The sequence below is a fragment of the Gobio gobio genome (genome assembly GCF_949357685.1).
Source record: "Gobio gobio genome assembly, chromosome: 10".
Classification (NCBI taxonomy): domain Eukaryota; kingdom Metazoa; phylum Chordata; class Actinopteri; order Cypriniformes; family Gobionidae; genus Gobio; species Gobio gobio.
The window spans coordinates 36758339-36781609 of record NC_137116.1 but is presented as its reverse complement, the minus strand read 5'-3'; the positions used below and the strand labels follow the sequence as shown (position 1 = coordinate 36781609).

Below are 23271 nucleotides of genomic sequence, written 5' to 3'. Positions count from 1 at the left end.
TAATTTCCACAAAAAAACAATCTTACTGACCCAAAATATTTGAAAATAACTGTATTTAATAGTTATTACTACAAAAAGCATGGGATTTGTGGTTGTAAATCTTTTTTTTTCCTTTTCTTTTTTAAAGTATTTGTATAAGACTGCATGTTATTTGTGAAAAGTGCTCACTCTTCTCCCCTCTGGAGCCCCTGTATCCTGCCATTGTTAATGCTTTTCCAAGGTAACAGTAGGAATATTAAATTAACCCGAACCTGAAACTGTAATCGACAATTCGTATTCAAGGGGTGATCTTCAACCGGACCGACTTCCGCTCCAACAAAACGACACAGGCTTTGACAGAACGAGCTTTCATTTTATTTAGAATTATTATTATCTCAAAGATGACTGTAAATATGCGCATCACTAAGCAGGAGTACTGAGAGGCTTCTTCACCAAGCTTAAAAAGTGTAAAACGAGGTTAAGAAAGCTGAAGGACGTGAGCGAATTGATGAAGGACAAAGCAAAGTGTTCAGTATAAAAGTTAAATGGATACAGCCTAGTGCACTGATGGGAATTTCTCAAAAGATGCCGCCACAATAAAGCAAAACCTTGGAAACGGAGATGTCCTCCCTCTTTGAAACCTCAAGCGTTGGGTCCCCTCGAACCTTTGCCCTGTAGAGGGTCTTGTGTGTAAGAATGCACAACATTCACTCCCTGTTATTCTTGCACATGAGTCTGTGCCTAAGTGGCATTATTAAAATGCCAAGTGTGATTTCTGTGGCAGTTTTACTGCTTCTGGGCTTTTTATGCTGTCTGACCACAGCCTCATAAAAACACACTTCGGCATTGACAGACGGCATAACACCCGGCCTGGGGTACTTGGGTTACACTTGCTTTTTTTTCCTCCTGTGTCTTTCTCTCCCTTATTGTCTTTATCAGGGCTTTTTTGTCACACTGGTTAACTTTGCCTCAGGGTTCACTTTCAAAAGACTTAAAGCCCCTTGTCTCTGAATGTGGTAGATCTCAGAGTATCTTTGCTGTTGCAGGACGATAAATGATGACACATGACGGTGAACACACATTGGCTCTGTGGTTCAGGTAATATAAGCCTCTGAGTTTCAGAGGCATCAGGGTGCACTCGTCACCACGGGGAAGACAAGACTTTTGTGAATTATAGATCATATGGGGGGCGGGCCTGCCATTTATAAAAGCAGCACTGACTGTTATTGTGTCAACACACACAAAAATTGTCTTAATCAGGATTTTGTCTTGTTTTACAGTAGAAATATCTAAACCTCCTTAAAACAAGATTGATTTACTTAGAAAGCAAATAAGATATTAAGGGCGGTATTTACTAAACAGGGCAAATTAGCGTGAGAGCGCAATTCCAAAAAAACGAATATGGGATTTCTGTGCGTGATCTTCTGACGATACGCAAATTATTAAAGAACACATACACAGCCGGATCATTTTCATAATGACCAACCCAATCTACCAAGAGCAGCACAAATTAGTGTCTGGTTAAAGATAAAATAAATTTTTGGGGCGTAAATAATGGAAAATACCAGTAAATTGACTAGCGCAAACCTTAGTAAATCACCTTGCATGACTTATTTAAATACTCTCCTGGCCATACATTTTGTGTTTGAAAGGGAAACTCCTACAAATGCATATGCAATACGGTCAGCCGCAAAAATATCCCTGTCCACACATTTTCAACGCTAATTTTGAACTTTAGTAAATCCTGACAGTCGTTTTTTTAAAGCCAAAAGATGGTTTGCACTGGCACAAGCAGTTAGTAAATCTGGCCTTAAGACATAAGACATTTTTTACATAAAACATCTTGAAAGTCTGTTTCATTAATCGAACCTAGTTTTTTCGCAGTTAGATATAAGATATATAATCAATCTATATAAATAATTAGAATTTGTAACAAAGTAGTAGCATTTAATAACAAAATAATATAATATAAAAACAAAATATATTCGGTAACATTTTACAATAAGGTTTCATTTGTTAACATTAATGTATTAACTAACATGAACTAACCATGAGCAATACATTTGTTACTGTATTTGTTCATCTTTGTTAATGTAAGATATTAAAATACAGCTGTTCATTGTTTGTTCATGTCCCTTCACAGTGCATTAACTAATGTTAACAAATACAACTTTTTTAATAATTTAATAATTAGTAAATGATGAAATGAACATGAACTAAGATTAATAAATGCTGTAGAAGTGCAGTTCATTATTAGTTCATGTAAACTAATGTAGTTAACTGTAAAGTGTTACCATTATATACTATAGAAAAAAGTATTGAACACATTTTATATATATTCATATGAACGCATTTTAAATGCATTCAATACTTTTTCCTATAGTATATATTTTGTATTTATATCATATTTTGTTGTATTAAATGCAACTACTTTTTTCATTCAAACTTTTCTACAAGTATCCAAATATATTTTAGGCTCACTATATTTAGAGTATCTTCACTAGTAAATCAGTCTTGTTTGGTTAAGAAATTGATTTTGCAACAGTGATCTGCCTTTTTCTGAAAGATAAAGTGGGGGAAAAAGACAAGGAATAAGTGCAGGATTGGGACTGAGATACTGCAGACCAGACTCAAACCTGCGTCACCTGTTTGAGAAGCGTAGCTACAATGTGTGTAGTGTGTGTGTGTGTGTGGTAACCACTATGATGTTGATAAAGGACATTGGGATAAAAAATGAATAATAAGCACCCCATTTAGAAATCTGACTGCCCTTGTTAAACAGGTGATACACTGACTTTGTGACACATCTCTAGTCTCAGATTCTGAGTCTGTGAGCTGGTTCCTCATAAGACAGATCCATACCTGTGCATAATCAAGCAGACTGCACCAGACAGCAAGTCGACGAGACGTCACTTAGTGAAATAGATACAGTGCATCTGTTTCGATCTTGACATGATGGTTAATAGAGAGGAATCTGTCACGGAGATGGAACAAAATATGCATAAAGATGATGGGAAAGGCCATGAATTTCCAAACCTTCTTTGTAATATGTCAAACTAAGTTTCCTTCAATGCAACAAAATTCATTATAGCAATCCAAGCTTTAACACTCCCAAGTGCAGCAGTGTTGTTCGAGCTTTTGTCTTTTTATTGGATAGATATAGTATTAAAAAAAAGCCTCTTTGTAATATGTCAAACTAAGTTTCCCACAATGCTACATCACCTGTAATTTCTACACCAATAATAGCACCAAGAGGAATTGCTGTTTGCTGAAGGAAAAGCTTCACATATCAAATGTATTGACCCTTCGCATCTTTCACCAGCTTATAAAATCCCTCCTAGTGCCCCTTTACAGTAACACCTCCATCCCTATGGAACTACAGAGCTCAATGTATGTTGGCGCAGTGTTATCACAAATCCTCCCTCCCTCTCGTGTCCAGCAGCTGAGAAAACAAACATGCCATAGATGTACTGCCTCTAGATACCATGCACTTGAAAGGTCTATTATGTTTGACTACAGCTGTCCTAACAAGAAAGGTTACGTTGACCTTGCTCTTCGAATACAGAGAGTATCCAGAAGCTTTCTTGATGGGTATTGTTATACAGTTGTTTCTGGGATCTGTTAGTGATTCCACATCTACCGTCTTGTCTAATTTGATCACTTTGCCCTAAACTTTAACGTAATTATCAACCACATATTAGCGTACACTAAACCTAGAGGTTTAATCAATGAAATCAATTAGCCTACAGTAAGGTTCGATTGGTTAACATCAGGTAACCATTTGGGTATCATGAACTAACAATGAACAATACTTTTACTGCATTTATTAAACTGATGTTCATTTTTACATTGTACTCAAGATCTCGATTCAAACATCCACACAATCTTATTCCTAAATGTCAAGGATTCTCCTGTGTCTATTAAACCTTTGACAAGAACGATCACAGCGAACATTCAAATCTGCAGCTGAGCCAGAGAAAGCAGGCTGTCATCATGTATAGATATGAAACAGCTTCACAAACTGTATTTTCAACCCCACAATATCATTATTTCTGTCTTTTACAATGATTCATATTATCACAGAAGTACTGGAATAAAGTTTATAGTTTGGATATCTACTGAAGCAATCAAAACAGAGTAAATCACCTTTTTGACGCTTCAAATAAAGATTGTATCAATTACATTGTGAGACCAGTAGGTGGCGTATGTAGTTCTTGATTAATCGTGATTAAATCGCATCAAAAATAAAAGTTTGTGTTTACGTAATATATGTTTGTGTACTGTGTATAATTATTATGTGTATATAAATACACACACATGCATGTATATATTTAAGAAATATTTGCATGTATATACAGTATATATACATTTAAAAAAATTTAAAATATAACATTTTCATAAATATCTACATGCATGTGTGTGTATTTATATATACATAATAATTATACACAGTACACACACATATATTATGTAAACACAAACATTTATTTTGGATGCGATTAATCACGATTGTTTTTTCCCCTGCACTAAAATTAAGTAAAATAATGTTTAATATACTGTATTGTTTAGTTGTCCAGCATCGTGGGAGAATCGTGATATCTATTTTAAACAAAAAAATTATTCTCAATTTATCCATTACTATAATATTTTAATAAACTAAATCTAATAAATAACAATTAAAATAAAGCTGAAATAAAATAAAATAAATATATTAGATGAAACTGAAAAAATTTGAAAGAATCAGACATTTTGCCTTGGCAGCGAATTTAAATAAGTCGAAGTAATAAAATTACTAAAACTAAAAAGCGCATTAAGTAGCGCAAAAATATAAAAATAAAAGCTAATTCAAAATATTAATGAATACTACAATAGTATATAAATAATACTAAAATAACACTGATTACAAACAAACATTTGGAATAAACCAAAATTAACCTAGATTAATAAATGCCATTAAAAATTGTTGCTAAATAACAAATGTAAATGAATGTAACTATCTCAATGAACAATAAAATGTCAAATGTATGTGGTTCTTACATGAAAGGTGATGTGTGTAATCTCATCCAGCCAAACAGCAACATTAGCACAACCCAATGATGTGACTTTGGGGTGGGGCTATCTGTTTTTCTGACCAATGGGAGACAGGGGGAGTGTTCAAACCTGGAATGTTGCTGGTGCTATTTCCACCTAATAATTATTTTGTTGGTGTAACCTACTATAATAAAGTAGATTTAGCCATCATAAATAATTGAGACTTGAATAAGATGTTTTACAGTGTGGGAAGGTGAAGAGAAAAATGAGGAAAACAGGGAAATGTCCTCAACCCACTCCGTAGCACAGCCACATAAAGGACAGCTTTGACGACAAGAACAAAAGGTCTACTTGTGTGCATAATATCTGCAAATTGGGTGACAAAAACAAACAGCTGTGGGTGAAACGCTGCAAAGAAAAGGGGGGGTCACTGCGAGGAAGGGGGCACGTGTTCAAAGCCTAGAGAAACAGGCCTGTATCATCGCAGGTGCTCGGTGAACACACACAGACACAACAGCGTCTACTATATGGTGACTGATTGGTAAACAACGGGAGTCGCAACAGGGAAGATCAAAGCAAAATATATATTGTTAATAAAAGCACCTGTTGAAAGACACTTTGATGATACCTGTTTGAGAGGGCATCAAAGCATGAAGAGACCTTTGTGTTTGTCTACAAACAGCTCCTGACACAACAATCCAAACCAGAAGATGGCTTTGAAAATCAACGCCTCAACTGGCATGCATGTTGTGGTCTAGACCGAAGGAATTTCTGGATTTGTCGTCCAGATGTCATGGCAGGGTTACCTCTAAATGACCCCTAAAGATGACTGCACATGCCATTTGAGGAGCCTGTTTTTTTGTTTTTTTCACCATCTCATAGGTCACCTGCTCCACAGACTCACTCCACATAAGCTTCTTGTTCATATTGAGTTACAATTTAATCAAAATGAGAAATCTGATTAGACTCCTCAGACTCCTGGAATATGCCATTATATGAGCTCGCCAAGGGCTTAAAAGCCATTTGGTGTGCTTACATCTGCATGTTTTGTGATGTATGATTCTGCATACATACATAATTCCGTAGAAAAGGGAACATATTATATTTCATCATCTGTCTTTTAGCAGGAAATGTACAGGCTAAAAAAAAGAGGAAGATGGAGAATATGAGTTTTTACGGATAGACCACATCACTATAACTAAATATAAACCTACAGCTGGCATGCCATAATTGGTAATTTATCCTTTTTATCAGATGATAGTCAGTATACATACTGCACATACAGGCAGACGTTTCCCCATGTCAACTGAATTTCCTCCACATGAGTCCGAGCGGATTTGTGAGACGGGGGAGAGGAAAACAAACCTCACAAATAAATGAAAATGTTCGTGAGATAGCATCAGTTCCTGCTAAAAGCCTGCTCTGGTTCATCTCTCTGCATGCTGGCATAGTAGCTGCCACCTGGCGAGACCCTGGCGGGATGTGTTATGAAAATGAAATGTTAGCGTGTCTGCAGGGCTGAACAGGGGTCTGGTGACTAGCTGCAGATGGGCTGCCTGCTGAAGCCAGCTTACTGCCCCCATGCTAACCTTCAGATTAGACCTTGGAGCTCACAGGAGTCCGCAGAGAGACTAAGCCCAGATATCTTTCTCAATATCCGACGTTCCTTTCACGCACCACTGGATCTTTGGACCCAAACAAAACATGAAAAAAGGGAGGTGGTGTTCAGTGTCAGGGAGTAACTTATTTAAAGCAGCAATGCTACTAACTTAACCACATATTTTAGTAGCTTGATAGCAGTTCAGATGTTTCAGTTCAGATGTTTTAAAAACAGTAACACAACTTTTTCCGTGACAAAATGCTACAATACTAAGTGTCCCAATTTGCACAACAATGCACTACTCGAGCCTATATTATAAATACTGCAAATAGTGCGTTTACACTTGTGCACTTCAAATACCCGAATGATGCACTATTTTAACTGAAAAAACAAGGTGTGGAATTTTGGACAGGGTTCCCACGGGTCCTTGAAATCCTTGAAAGTTTGTGAATCTGAAAAAATGTCAAGGCCCTGGAAAGTTTATGAAAATAAACATAGATACAGGTCCTTGAAAGTGCTTGGATTTATTTTGTGCTAAATGTTTTCTGGAAAAAATTCCATATTATTCCCTCCCGTCCGCTAATGTGTTAGTTCGCCAACACTTTGAGGCCTATGTATACTAGCTTGCTTGATTTACGTTATTTGCATGCATTTACGTGTTACGTTAAGTGTTTCCTGCGTGTGGTACTTTGTGTTGTACGTTGCCATGATGTTCAGGCGCGCACAAAACTACAAATGGTACCTCAGTGCTTAAACCGAACCCACATATGTTCAGTCAATGACTGTATATTGTGTTCAATAAACATAAAACATTTGTGATAACCTGTTGCCCAAATATTTAATTTAATGTAATGTTGTTTAATGTATAGTTGTGTTTGACACATGAAAACTGTAACAATGTATCTTACAAGGTAACATGATGTAACCTTGCTCTCACTTGAAATGTGTCCCCAAATTAAGTCCTTGAATTTGAGGGTATTTGAGAGTCCTTGAAAGGTCCTTGAACTTGAAGTTAACTAAGGTGCTTTAAGCACTTAATGGTCGCAGTTTCAATTACATACGGAGGGGGAGGGGCTATGAGACTCCTATGCTGGATGACACACTAGTCGTCTAAAATTCACACACTAAATGGTCAAGTACATAGTGCAGTGTTTAAGTGTATTACTGTGTGTACAGGACGTACTACTGTTTTTTTTTATGTAGATCTACGTAAAAATGCTCTCTATTCTTGCCCCGTTTCCACCGAAATTACCCGGAACCCCCCATTGTGGTCTAAAGTACAGTGAAGATTAGTCTGGCGACGTAGGACTGCGCACTACTCCAGTTCCAACTGGATTTCGTCCTCCGCATATAAACTTAAGAAAGCCTGAACCTTGTCGTCTGTCCATCGGTTGTATTTTTTTAAACTCCACTGTTGATTCGAATAGCAAACAACTCTTACTGCACGCACAGCAACAGACTTTTAGGTACAAATAAAATGCTGCGGGAACTCAACCAATCTATATATTCATATATTCTTGCTGTACTGTAATGCATTAAACAGTATGACTTTCTGTAAAGCTGATGCGTATTGTGAAAAGCTCTAGAAATAAATTTGACGACTTATAATGAAATTAGCTGTACTAAACAGTTATTTCGCTCTTGTATGTAGAATTTAAAAAAGTAATGTTTTAGGGGCGGTCACACAGCACTTTTCGTTCCATTGACTTCTATTCAAACACGTACGAATGTGTCAAGCTCATGCAAAAAGTTTCGCATTTCGTTGGATTCCAAAGTTCAAGTTTGGCCTGCGAATTTGCATCATGTGAAGACGTGTGACCAGTAGAAGATCTATACGTCACGGCGATATTAAAACAACGATATTTTTGCAGAAAAGTCAAGTAGATTGTATATTTTTTACATTTTGAGTTTATTGCCATTTGTTATAAATTCATGTTTATAAAAAAGACGCTACAGAGAGTGAAGTCATATCACAAGCATTGCAGTGTCCAAAGAAATTTTGCATGCTCAAAGTCTAGTGTGACCGTGGCTTTGGTTGGGAGGGTTCAAGAAAATGAACTAAAAAACTAAAATATGAGCAACTAATTCAAGGCCCTGGACAGAATTGGATGAGTTTTGGCATTTTAGAGTGTTTTTATTGCTAAATGTTTTGTCAAATGCTGATATTCATTACTGTATTTATAACTTTGTTTGTTTTGCTGTATTTAGTGAGCTGTCACCCTGATTTAAATTAATGTTCATTCATGCAAACATTTTGTCTGCTTAAAAAGATATTGCTCCAGCTTGATCTCATGAGAATTTGTAATAATTCGTATGAGATGAGAACATTGTAAAATATACAACCCAAACACAACCTAAACATTAAGACCCAACCCCTAAACCTAACTCCACATTTTCATACAATCAAAGCTTAAAGTAACATCTTTAAATATCATATTTTTATTGCAAAATGCTGATAATTTATGTTTTCGAACCAACCCCTAAACCTGACACCTACCTTTTTATACAATAAGTTGTACAATATCATATCATTTTGCCATCTTGTGCGAATTATTACTTAGTTGACATGAAAGTGTGTTTTCCTGCACCCTTAAGTAGCTCCAGTGTAAATAGACTTTTTTGTCAGTACGTTTTTGCAAGAGTCTGGCAGCCTTCGAAGAAGCTTTCTCAATACTGATGGTGTGAATGCATACAAACACAATGGCACTGAGATTCCTGTCTAGAGCCCTCTGCACACTCAAAACTCCCTGTGAAAAGTAAAGATATTCTTTAAAAAATCATTTACAAAATGGTTCACACACATGAAAACTGACTACACACAGACCATTTCATGCAACATCAGAGGACTGTGGCAATGGACCTTTAAGAAGATTAAAGACTCCTGACAAGCAGCACGGGATGAGTCATCCTTACACATGGAGACTAATACGTGGCACAGTGTCACACCAGGCGGCTGGAAACAGACCTGCTCTAAACATCTCCACCTGCTTTAACACTCAGATTCAGCTTTAGATTCCGCTCAGTATTGCGTGCACACATCGATCAGAGAAAAACAACAGCACAGATAGGCCACAATTGATCTGGAGACCAATTGGAAATTGACCAAATAAACAAAATTGAAAGGTCAAGGTCACATGACTAATTAACAGTGACCATTCTGGAGCAAAAGCAAATATGAGTCAGAGATTTGACACTTACAATAGGTCACTCTTGGAGCTTTCTAGACTTCTCACACTTGGAAACTGTTCTTAAAAGCTACAAAATCTACTATTAGCATCTAGTCTTAGCATCAACTCTTACGAAACGAGAGGTCAAAAACACTACTCCTACATGCAGTAGATTCTTTTACCTTTCTATTTTCTGGTCTCAATCTAGGGTTTCAGGTTAATAATAGGCTGCGGGGATTAGAACGACAATGCAAAGGCAGGTGAATGTACAGTAGCTGGTGGAGTGAAAGCTTACTAGTACAAGAATCAACAAATGCCACCCACCCACATACAACAAATTAATTTGGATGCAAGCATATCCGTGAAAATCTGGCCAAACATATGGCCATCTTTTAATTTGAGTGTCATATTGCCGAACAGACCCCCACAGAGAATGAAGCAAACACAACAGAAGGATGTAGTGCAATGGCGTTTTAATGTGCTATTGTCATCCTCCCTTTGAGCCCTAGCAGCGCTGATTACAGCAAGCCATTCAACACGCAGTCCACTGATTGTGCCAGTCAGGCGGGCAGCTATTTCTGCCCGTTATTCCTGTCTGTACCATTACTACTCGCTCTCTGGCCCCTCTCAATTCAAGACCCAAATATAGTGCCATCAAATGGATCTGATAAGGGCTCATTTTCCTGGCCCACTGCCAGCAAGCAAGAAAATCACTGAAACCATTTCACAATGGCATCAGTCCAATGGCATTTTGATTTGTTGGGGGGTTTTATTCCGTTTATTTTTAAAGTTCGGTACAAACTTTTGGTGGTGTGGGAATTCTGAGAAAAACAGATGTTTTTCTTTGCAGAGCAGAGATGATATGTACTTCAGATTTGAGACTATGAGGGGAAGTTTGCTTTTGCGTAATAGGTATGAGCGGATTAATAACAGTGTTTTGTGCCTCCTCTATAGGATGAAACATATGAGCAATATTTAATACAATAGCCTACATAGTAATTTCTATATATACACACATTTTTATGTAAGTAATACTTTTATTCAGCAAGGATGCATTAAACTGATCAAAAGTAAAAGCTTTCTCAAGCTTCTTTTTAACTTTCTATTCCTCAAAGAATATACATTAAGTAAATATTTATTGAACACCAGAGTGATGTCTGAAGGATCATGTGACACTGAAGACTGGGGTAATGATGCTGAAAATACAGTTTTGCCATCACAGAAATAAATAAAACTTTAAAATATTTCACAATAGAAAACAGTTATTTTAAATTTCACAATATTACTGTTTTCACTGAATTTTAAATAAATAAATGCAGCCTTGTTTAGCATAAGAGACTTCTTTTAAACAACATTAATATAAAATGATATACAATTTTAGTGTTAAAAACTTAACAGAATGATAATTGTGGCACAAAAAATAACTCCATAGCAGGAGGACATATCCAACAGCATTTATTCAATAAAAGCAACATTTTGTAATTAAATATGACAATATTGCATCATAGCAATTTGCCAGCTACATCTAGTGTTCAATGAATTAGATATTCTGCAGTGTATAGATACAGTATGTCAATAGGTTAAGTCATCAATGAAGCAGATTTCTTTACTAAATTGAGTTTAGTAGTTCAAAAGTAGAATAATCCATTTGAGTGTCTCTAAACTAACCACTTGTCATAAGCTTTCTGGAAAAGAAAAAGAGTTACAGCATTCATAGCCTAAAGTCTTATTACGATTTTCTCCTTTGACGGAAGCACTTTGGCTAAAACGGCCCAAATTGATCTGTGTACCTAACGACAATTAAACCCCTTTAGAAGTTTCAGTTATTGGATTCATATGTGTCTCCCTTGATAATCCCCGTGCCTGTGAGCCCAACAGCATTAAGCCCCTGCATTAAAGAGTCTGCCGCGTATGCTGTGGGCTTTACAAGTCTGCTCTGTAGACCTTCAGAGAGTGGAAGAGTGGGAGGGGAGGGGGAACTCAATGAGGCTAATAGTACCAGTGGTCCGTGAGACCCGCCGTCTCCCTCGCTCATTAACGAAACGCTGCTTTTCCCCTACCAGACAGATGTTGGAGCGCGGCGCTTACGACCAGTGAGAAATGAGATGAAGTGATACCCGAGTCACTTCACTATGTTTTTTATTTGTGACCGTTGATTTCATTTCCCTCCAAATGAGGCCCGTGGAACATGATGCAAAACATACATGGAGTCATTTAACACGGGGCCTTTGAGCACTATATGCTACCTCTCATTTAAGAAGCCGAATTTATCCGCAAATTGGTATTTGACATAAATCCAATTGGAGCTTAAATGTCACGGTTGTGGAAATAGTGAGGGGCGACCATATGTAATCAGTTAAAGCGATGTGTGTCTGTGTATTTCCTAACTGATGCCTTTTCCATGTGCGCTGGAAAGACAAACACAGATGGTATTTAATGACACTAGAGATGTTGCTAGCTATTTTTCAGTGAGGAAACCACTCACGTTAAAAGCTTTGAGCCCTATTCCTCAGAGAAATCTTCAGCTTAGGCTTTCGATAGAAAAGTGTTTGCTAATTAAAAACGTAATGATCTGAATCATATGATACAATGATATTTGTCTCTCTTGCGTTGAAGAAACTGTTGAAACAAACTTGTTGTATGGTTGTAGCTGTAGCCAAATCACAGTACAGGCCATAACTATCATCATCACCAAGGGCTGTCATTGGGACAAAAGAGTCCACTAAATATGCCGAAAAATGTTGTCCCAAACACACTGAAAGAAAGAAAGAAAGCCATACAGATTTGGAACAACATGAGACTGAGTTAATGACGACAGAATTTGTATTTTTGGGTGAACTATCCCTTTAAGCTTACGCTGAACACCACATTAAGACCCAGAGGTCTCTAGACACATGTTAAAGTGCTTCTATGCTGGATGGAGGGGAAAACGGAGAGACCGCAGAGTTCTGCTTTCATGCACCAGGAGTGGCAGAGCCTTTTATATACATACTGTTCATATAATGCTCTGGCTTTTAAAGACCCTGGGTCTATATTACAACCCTCTACGCTGTTCTCTAGCGAGCGAGCGCGCCCAATTACCGTATCAAATAAAAGCCATCAACTATATGAGGTTTGCTGATTATGATGGGCTTGCAAAGGAAGTTGGACGCAAGAGCTCTTTTGAGAACATGGCTTATTGCATCCTCATATAGTACAAAGCAGACTGTGGAAATTCTCAGCCATGCAGTTCACAATAAAAATGTGCGCACAGGCTAATGCTAAAACACACGCATACCAGGCATTCAGCCTCAATAACAGGAAAAATGAACGAACACTGCCAGTACGGGCATTTACGCCAATGGTTTTCACCAAGTAGATGTCGTAACTAGAACATCTGCCTGCAAAGAGCATCTTTCTACATTGACGGCCATTGTATTTTTTTGGCAAGCAACATATACAGATAATATTTCATTCTTTTTTAGAGGACATTTAAACAGTGTTCATTTCCTTAACACAAAAACCATGAATCAAACCAAGCCATGCACACCAGCACATGCGCGATGTTCAGGTTCTCATAACGCAAGTCGGTCATTCAGTTGTCAATACTGGTTACAGCTTTGAGCTGATCTGCATCTGACTTTGAAGTTTAAATACATTCACTCTTAAAATAACTTTTCTGGTCAAATGATTGCATGTTGTATAAACCCCTCTGATGTGAGGAATGTGTATAGTGTGTGTGTGTGAGAGTGTAATAAAAAGCACATGACTTCATGATTTATTCTCTCTAGCATTTGTTCCTCTCCACAGCCTCTGCCCTTCACTTGCTTCTCCGCAATTGGACATGGACCCTGGATCATTCCCACACATGCAGACAAGAGAGACACGTGACATCTCTCTCTTCTCATCTACATCCACACTCACACACTCCTACATGTCAGAAAAATCTCAGTATTTTTGTAAGGCTTTCCAGTAAAAATACACAAACATCCATATATAAGAATTGAAATTTACTAGCGAAGCAAACTTTTTACTTTTTTTTACTTCACTGAAAATGTTTTATCTTCTATAAATCAAACAGACTTTACTGATGTTTACATTCATTCATATTTATTCATTCATTTAAGATATATAACCTCTAATTTCATTTTATTTTAGAGAATATTCATAGAATACATTTGTTTTTACACATTGGATAATTGTTTTTTTAAAAGACCCATCTCAAATAAATGTATCCTGTGTTAAGAAAATGTAAATTCATTATTTAATAAATTAATGACAAATTTACTGATAAATACCCCCCCACATCCCCCGCCTGTTTACAAATCTTATTTTATCAGATATTTATTGAATACATTTTTCTTTTACACATAATTGTTTGTTATTTTACATTAAAAAAACTTTATCAATGAGATAAGAAAAATTTAAAAAAAATTATCCAACACATTTCTCAAATAAATGTAACCGTTTTAAGAATATTTCAATATTTTTTTAACTGAAAAATATACTGATTATCAAGATTTTTATTTGTTCTTTACAAACCCCATTCAAATATGTCATTTAAATATCTCCTCAACAATATTATTGTTTTCTTAATCTTGAAGCTTTATGGTGTATAAGCGTCTGTGTGTGTGTGTGTGTGTGTGTGTGTGTGTGTGTGTGTGTGTGAGGCAATATCCTGTCAATATCAGTAGTGGCTCCTTTATATTCCTGCATTTTCCCTGACGTGCAGTTAGTTCATGTGAGGAATGAGTCAGAAGTAATGGAGGAGACCTCCCCACCTCTTCCCTTCACTTCTAGCAAAGGAGGGGCAGCGAGTGAAAAGGTCAGGCTTGTTTTGCTTTTGTTTATGGATATTTTCTGTTTGTTGTTTTTCATGAATCTTGCCGAACTGAGCTTGTCTCTAATAACAGTGCGAATGAGATCCCAGCCCTGGCAGTCGCACATAACCGCACATTTTTGGATTGAATTGTGCACTGTCTGGTGCCAAAATATTCACTAAATGCAGACATCCCCCTCTCTCTCTCACACACACACACACACACAACCCCAGACATTAGACCTACAGTCTGTCATTTTGTGCTCTCAGGTCTTTGGAGAGGATCTGGATTGAGGGGCCTACTTCCTTTACTTCTTCCTCCAAATCCAAAAATCAGCTTTGGGTTCAGGATGCGGTGCACAGAAAAAAAAACTTCAGGAAAAGAGTGAGTTTGAGACTCTGAGGAACAGAAGGAAACAGGTCGCGGCAATCAAGTGCTCTGTTGGACATCTCAGTGCACGGTAGTAAAAAGGAAAATGGGTTTTTGCTGTCAGAGGCCTGCAAAGATAAACTTGAGTGGCGTACATTACCGCAAAAAAATATCGAACAGGCCACAGGAACATCCATTTGGCTATGCAGAGTAACGATAATGTCAGCACACAACAGGAATTTGGATTAGGCTCAAAAACACACCGTCCCGCAAGTAACTGCTTTCATCTGCATTCCAGCGAACGTTCAAAGGAGCACACGACTGTATAAAACAAATGCCGAAAAAGGAATTGAAGAAATGACTGTGAAGAATAAAGATTAGGAGTTTGGTGTATCTGCGTGTCACTATGGTTTCAGGCACTGCGGTCTAAGGGAAGGATTATGTTACTCATGAATGTGACCTTAATTTCAGACAACCCAGCATTCCTTTCCTTGACACTGTATATACAAAGAGAGATTTCACAACAGCGAAACCTCAGAGCATTGAGGAACATTGTACAGTGCCTAGCCGTAAGATTACCTGTTCCTTAAAGCAACAATATGGCCTAAACTGCCACAGCTTAGCTCATACGATGGATGGGGTGTTGTGGTGCAGTGGTTAAATGAGCGTGATGCCAGGTCGAATTTCATTTTCCTATCACTTCCTCATTTCTTTACTATCCCCATAAATAGAAGTGTCAGAAGGGCCAAAAATACAATACAACTGGACTAGTAGCCGAAAGATCGTGGTTTGAACCATGAGCAATTGTGCCTGAAGGTACCCAAGAGGAACGGTTCCTGTAGCTCATGGCACCATAAACACCAGTGTAGAACCGATTTGAAACTAGGCTCTGGCTCCGATCTAGCTCTAGCTCTGCTTTGGTGGAAAAGGGGTATCATAGGTTTAATTCCCAGGACAAACACATACACTGCCATTCAAAAGTTTGGTGTCAGTAAGATTTGACAGTTACAGTTGACAGTAAAGACTTTTACAGTGTTAAAAAGTTCTGTTTCAATTAAATGCTGTTCGTTTGAACTTTCTGTTCATCTCAGAATCTTGAAAAAAAAATTATCAGGGTTTTCACAAAAATATAAAAGTAGCACAACTGTTTTCAACATTGATAATAATTCACAATATAACTATTTTTGTTCAAATGAATGCAGCTTTGTGAGCATAAGACACGCACTCACAAACATTTTAAAATCTTACTGACCCCAAAATGCTCTATAAAGCACACTAGACATTCCCAACTGTGTTAACGGAAGTCAAGAGAGCAAGTCTAGTGTATGACTACAGCTTATGTCTTAAGTGTGCCGCAAGTCTTTTTGGATTCAAGTGTCTACTAAAGTAGAGACTTTCAAACAAGGACACCTGTGGCTCAATGTAAATATTTCACCGTATGTGGTTTCCCCAAATGGTTAGCAGCTATGTGGGAGGCTAGATAATATATGAGAATGTACAGAGGCCGGTCCCTCTGTCTCTGTGATTAGCCGGTGCAGACAGGCTCTCTCATTAGCTTGGCTTTGGATGAAAATGGAGCAAAATGAAGCTCATTATCACAAAGCGTAACTAATATAGCACAGCAACTCCCCAAACACACACACACACACGGTCAAATTGGAGGCAATAAAAACCCCATTCTTTTCCGGCCCAAAACTTCATTTCACATTAAAGTGACCCTGATCTCAGTCTGGGGTTAGCAGGGGGTGTCTGGACCTGAACAGTGCCAATTACCTATGATGTAATTACCTATGAGAGCGAAGCGTTTGCTGCACTGCCTGTAGGGCCCACGTGCTCTCCTCTTGCCCCTCCATCGCTTTAAGGGCTCGGCCTGAGCGTGATTTATGGGCGAGCCGAGGATGGGGCGCCTGCTTTTGAAGTCCATGAATGTGCAATATAAAATACACCTGGAAAGAGCCAGGGGCTCCCAGCGCCTTACACGAACAGGGGGTGGGGTGAGAGGAAGGGGGCATGAGGAGAGGAGGGGTCACCAGTGTTTCCTTTCAGGTTGGCTTTTATGGCACCACTTCAAACAATCGCTCGGGTTCTCTCTTTCTCTCTCTGTCCCCACCCTGGTCATTGTACAGAGCCAACTGGACTGTAATTGGTCTTTCTTCTCTTTCATGGGCCTGTCTCTCTCTCTCTATACACCCCATCATTGTTCTCTGAAGTAACATGTAACAAATGTGTCAATTCACCAGGTGCCAGAAAGACTGTGCTTCTCTCTAAGTGTGGTGTGGGGAGGTTTCACAGCTAACATCTGTAAAACATCATCAAAATATCACATTTAAAAAAATATCAAACTTTGAGTTGGATGATGATGAGAACATGTGATAAATCAGTGAGGACATACCTCATTGCACTTGCTGTACCATAGTTTGACCATGTAAATAACATGGCACGTGAATATGGCAATCATTAAATTCATTGTATGTAGTGGTGTCCGAAAAAAGTCTGAATGCCTTTAGGATTAGGATTTTAAATAAAGAACATCTTGACATAAAATATATAATATAAAAGTGTTAATTTTATGTAATAACTTACCCCCAAAAAATGTCAAAATCCTAACAAAAATGTTTTTATAATTAAATTTATAATAATATCTTTAAAATCGAATAAGGTTTAGGATTTTGAATAACTTAAAACAAAGAAAAATTACTATATAAAACGAAGAATATTGAATAACATTATATTATTTATTGTCAAAACTTTTCTAAATATTCAAAATCCTATTTCTAAAATGAAATTAAACTATATTATATCATGTTTTTTATTATAAACAATTATTCATTAATTTAGTTAAATTTAAAATTAATAATAATAATAAGAGCAAACTAATTTTATTAGAAGTCTCAGACATTTGGATGCCCCTATATATCAAAATACCACTGAATTACCATCATCGCTAATGCAAAGCTATACTTTTAGTAAGGGTTAACAGCTTCATCGAGACAAATGGTAGCAGCTGTAAAACGTGACACTTAAGAATGTCCTTTCACTAAAACACAGTGAAGACTGTAGTACTTCAGAATATTCTCTTAGCTCCAGCCAATGAAACACACACACACACACACACACACACACACACACACACACACACACACACACACCTACCACTGAAGTGACAAAAACAGGATCTTGGGGCAGACATTACATCAGTGCTTAAACTTGAAGATGACATAACCTAAATCACACAAGATAGCACACACAATACACACACCCAGCACACACACACACACACACACACACGCAGGAGTTTATGATGCTAATTCTGCCATCTGATTTGTGAACATACTTTAATAGAGGCTCAACCGCACTGTTTGGTGTGCAGCCAGTCGCCGTGCAGATTCCACATGTGCACGAGTTTCAGCGAGACAAACAGTTTGACAATTTGAGTAAAGACTTGAGGAGGAATCTGTATACACATATGCATAACTTCGAAGTTTCGCTAAACACAGAGAGAAAAAGAGTACACAAAAACATCAGGCTCATACACACGCATAAACTCACACGCCGAATGAGCAACAGGTATCTTCCTTGGCGGGAGATCAGCCATTTTGAAGCTAAACCCCAAAGGAGTGACTCATTGCCATCACATGATACGGCACACAAAAAAAAAGACCGGCCACAAGCTATTTCAGGTCGTGCCTTGATTTTCCCCCACCTATCTTCTGTTGTTGGGTGGCCAAGGGGCGGACACATGAGATGGGTGTATGTGTGAACCTTTCTCCAGCATTCAATGCCCTCTAGTACGTCATCCGCGTACTAAAATCTGATAGCCCTGCTCCACAACAAAACTACGTGCAATTCTTGAGAAAAGAGCAGAAGTTGGAGGACATCATTAGGCATGATTAACCAAAACTATGGACGTTTCCTAATCCGGAATGACCAAACTGAGTGGGAAATTGTTAGGGAGAGATGCAGTGAAGACAAACGGGTGGGATGAGATCTATTTAAAGCCTGCTTGGCAGGGTCTTACCTCTTTGAAGTTAACCTTGGGCCCTGCTCTTTTCCGCTTGCTGCCCTTTCCACCAGAGCCACTGAAGTGAATCCATTTTGCAACCTGCGGAAGAGGCAGAGGAGGGCAGGAGAGAGAGAGAGATAATGATAGAGTGAGAAGGTGAGAGAGACAAAGACATCGTAAAATACCTGCCGCACCACATTTTCGCCTACTTCTCGGTAATGAAACAGTTCAATCGGATGCGTTTAGCACATACTAGCTCAATTCAACAGTTTCTGCGCTGAAGGACGTCATTCAAACATCAGAAAAATAGATACATTGACTGAAAGACACTATATTAATAGCATCAGGGTAAAATCCTTCAATTATCAACCCACAAAATACATCTTCTAACACTGTGATTTCCTCTCTTAACCACTGAGTGATGCTGCAGGTACAAGAAACAGCAAATACGATCCACAATTACACAATAAAGATGATTCAAACCCCAAACATGCTCAAATACTTTCTCAAAACAGAAGATCCACAGTTATAAAAGTTGACAAAAGCTCTTGAATGAAGTAAATGAAGTGCTACAGGTCATATAGTAATGAACAATTCATCTGCGAGGGAAGTAAGATATAAACAGGTGTTCAATGGAAGCTTTGAGAGTTAAAAAAAGTCCTTTACCTCTTCTCTGACTTCTTGAACCGCTGGAGTCTGCAACCATTCTGAGCAGGCGTCCCTCAGCCACTGAACAAGAGGAAGAGAGCAGCAGAATGTTGAGTGGAAAAAGAGAGAGAGAGAGAGAGAGAGAGAGAGAGAGCAAGAGAGAGAGAGAGAGAGAGAGAGAGAGAGAGAGAGAGAGAGAGAGAGAGAGAGAGAGAGAGAGAGAGAGAGAGAGAGAGAGAGAGAGAGAGAGAGAATCACTTGTTCCTTGATGGGAACTAACCACTCGACACGGCAAGCTCTGCGACCAGGAGCATGAGTATTAAACCAAGGACAAAATCCCCTTATTAAGTTGAAACGGAGTTCTCCTCTAAAGATCCGTGCTTGTGTCTCCTGCAAGATCTTCCGCGCGCTCGCTCTGCACTTAACCTTATTAAAGCTTGCACCGTCGGCACACTGAATACCTTCCCTCACTGAAAGAGGGAGGAAAGAGAAAGGAGGGGAGCGAGTGAGAAAAGGAGGAGGCAGAGAGATGAGGTGTGCGTGTGGGGGAGCAGACGGCAGTAGCGGCAGTAAAAGGTCTGTGAACGGAGCTTCATTGTAATCAACAGTGTTCACTCCCTGTACAGCCAGAGGAGGGGCCGTTTGTCTCTCTCTCTCTCTTTCCGTCACACACACACACACGCAAGCGCGCACACACACTTCTCTCGGGGCCGCTGCTCTCAGGAGGACTGTCTCTTTAAAACTGATGAGCCGTGTGTGCGTAGAGGTGTGTAAACACAAAGGCAGGTATAGAAGGATCTCGCAGACAGGCTGACACGGCCTCTCACAGGTAATAAGAAACATGTGGGAGATAAGAGGGGAAAAACAGACCCTTATCCATTACAAAAAAAGTCAAGTGATGGTATTAGGTATTACTATAGTCATATACCATCATGGTACATCAAAGGTAGTTCAAATAATAGCAGTACTTTTTTGTTACCACGTGCATTTTTACATCTTCGGAAGAAAATGTGCAGTGCTGTGGGTGGTCGTCAAGGCGTTGCTATGTGAATGAGTGGTTGTTAGGGGGTCATTTACTCACTCAGATAAAAAAAAGAGCCTATATCTTTCGTCTTGTTCAGACAGACAGCAAAAATCAGATTTTTCTGTCTATCCAACTTATAGCAAGGGTTAAAACCAGGCTTATTTTAATTTAATTTAATAATTTTTCCATTCAGTTTATTGCATTTGTATTCACTCTGTGATGGTTAGTTTTATTTTAAGTGTTTTTATTTTATTTTATTTTTGTATATTATTTTTGATTTTCTGCAGTTAGTATGCTAAAAAATATCATTTTAGTTTCAGCTTATCCAGTTATATTACTTAATTTCAGTTAACATAATCTTGACACATTATTCAAAATAACACTATTCTAAATACATAATCAGTGACATATTCAATCTTTGAACTCTGTGTAAATAAACAAGTTTATTCAATCACACAGTTTGAATGTCCCCGTTTCCGTTCATTTATTTTCAAGATCTGAAGTAAATTATCCATTGTCCCTTTCATTATGGCTATTAAAGTAATGCACAATGATGTAAGAACTCAAATGAAACCATTTTAATATTATACAAAACACAATCAGTCGAAATCAAAAACTCTGATTAACTTGGAAAATGTTGTGTCGCATCTGGTTAGGAGGACAAAAAGCTTGGTCCCTAAATATGGCTTGGGTTCCTCTTTAAATGCAAGTCTATAAATTTTTCTGTTGGTTTTATTTTTCCAAAAATGTTAAGTATTTTATAGGTCAGAAAAGAAAAGATTTATATGTAAGAAAAGATATTTAAGTAAGAAAAATTAGCACATCTCCTATTAGCCACTTTAAGAGTTAAAGAGATGTATTTTTGCTACCCCAGGGAAAAGAGAAAGTCTTCGAAATATGTGCGTGTCTATGTGTGTGTTTTTGTGACTTGTGTGCACTTTCGGGAAAGGAGAGTGGGCAGAGCAGAATTTGACTCTCGGGCTGCAAACTGCCATTGTTAACTTGGATACCACACATAGCAGTTTTACGGCCCAGATTGCCTGGTTCATTCCCGGCACAGCCAGGCCTTTGTGCGCCTGCAAGACACTGCAATCAGCCCCCTCTCACAGCCAAACTCGTAAAGTACACACAAACACACACACACTCGCAAACTCCCATCTCACAAATGCTGACTGTATACGGTAAATGTAGTATTTCTGTATTAGTACGTCTGTATGAACTCCTAAACACAGCATGCTCAGAACTAAATTGGTGTTGAACAGTTAACAGTGGGATGCTGCCCTTGTGTTGGCGGCACAACAGCGACAGCTGCTTTTTACGATGATAGACGTGTTAACTGCTCTCACAGCTCTCTGTCTGAACTTGAGATGGATTTTTTAATACGGTATTATCTGTTAAATGATCTGATCCTTCTTACTTTAATACATATTCACAGTCTTATCGTGCTTTATGTGATTCATTGGTGACAAAAAAAACAAACAAGTGTCTTAGTAACCGTTCATCAAAAACTTTCTTTTAGGCCAAGCACATACTATAAGGCTGAAGGTCGTCGCCCCCCTGCGCACAATTAAAAACAGAGCTTTTCTGTCGTGTTTATGCACACTTTACACATCTAACTGCAGACTATGCACGTTAATTACGAGATCTTCTTCCTCACCGACTGTAATTATGATCCCAAATTCCTCATTTTCAGTAAAATTTCATACACAAAGCAACATAAGTGTTGATTCTTGACAGCACATCAACAAATAACACGAAATCATGGCTTTTTTACACTGATTTGCATAGAAAAATATGGACAGCAGTTGAGGAGACATGGGATTTCATTAGCTGTTGTTTAATGCTACTTACTTGCTATTTTTCATCAAACAGATCTTTGTCTTTTTTATTAAAAAAAGGAAGCTGCCCAGCACAAAATGTTGTGCTCTAGTTGTATACATGCTTACACACTCAACCAGTAAGTGGGCAAAAACACACACTCAAACTCATCCCTCAACACACACACTCAATTTCTCTTTCAAGTGCTAAAATAACTGGAAATGAACTTGCACCTGCTCATTGAAGAGGCAGTGGGCTTGACATTCGGGCAAATGCCACCTATGCTGTGTCCCAAAATCCCAATATGGCTTCCCAGAGGCAGTACATTAAGGCAACAGTACCAAGGCGAAGATGGTTACAAAAGGTAGGAAACTTACAGTCTTTTAAAAAGTGACAGTTCAACCAAAATCATTTACTCACCCTCATGTCATTCCAAACCTGAATGATTTTTATTAGTTGTTGGAACACAAATGAAGATACTTTGAAAAAAGTTCTTATTCAATGAAAGCCACTGGGTTCCAAAGCTGTTTTAGAAGAAAGTCATACGGTTTGGAAAAACATGAGTGCACTATCCCTCTAAGGTCTAAGCTACCATGTTTTTTTTACGAAATCCTGAAGCAGAATTGCATCCTTAATGGAGAAGGCAAAACCAAAATCTATTGCGAAAAACATAAATCCAAGATGGTGGAGAAAGCAGGAGATTTATCCATTCTTAAAACATTTCATTCAACACTCAAAAATATTGATAAAATAGATTAGCATATATAAAAAGTGATTATTTTACCCAATATTTGTATGTGCTATGTAATTTTAGAGCATTGCTCTGTTAGCTT

The 23271-nt window shown here is 38.1% G+C and overlaps 1 protein-coding gene across 2 annotated transcripts in view; it reads right to left on the bottom strand.

The window, feature by feature from the left end:
* The window catches only part of aopep (aminopeptidase O (putative)), a 104295-nt gene that overhangs the window by 28550 nt on the left and 52474 nt on the right, over positions 1-23271 (bottom strand). For both annotated transcript variants that reach the window (XM_079827336.1, XM_079827335.1), the window contains exons 12-13: positions 19615-19677; positions 18964-19047 (exon numbers count right to left, since the gene is read on the bottom strand). In XM_079827336.1, the coding sequence (XP_079683462.1) occupies positions 18964-19047; positions 19615-19677 (147 nt within the window). The remainder of the gene's footprint in view (positions 1-18963; positions 19048-19614; positions 19678-23271) is intronic.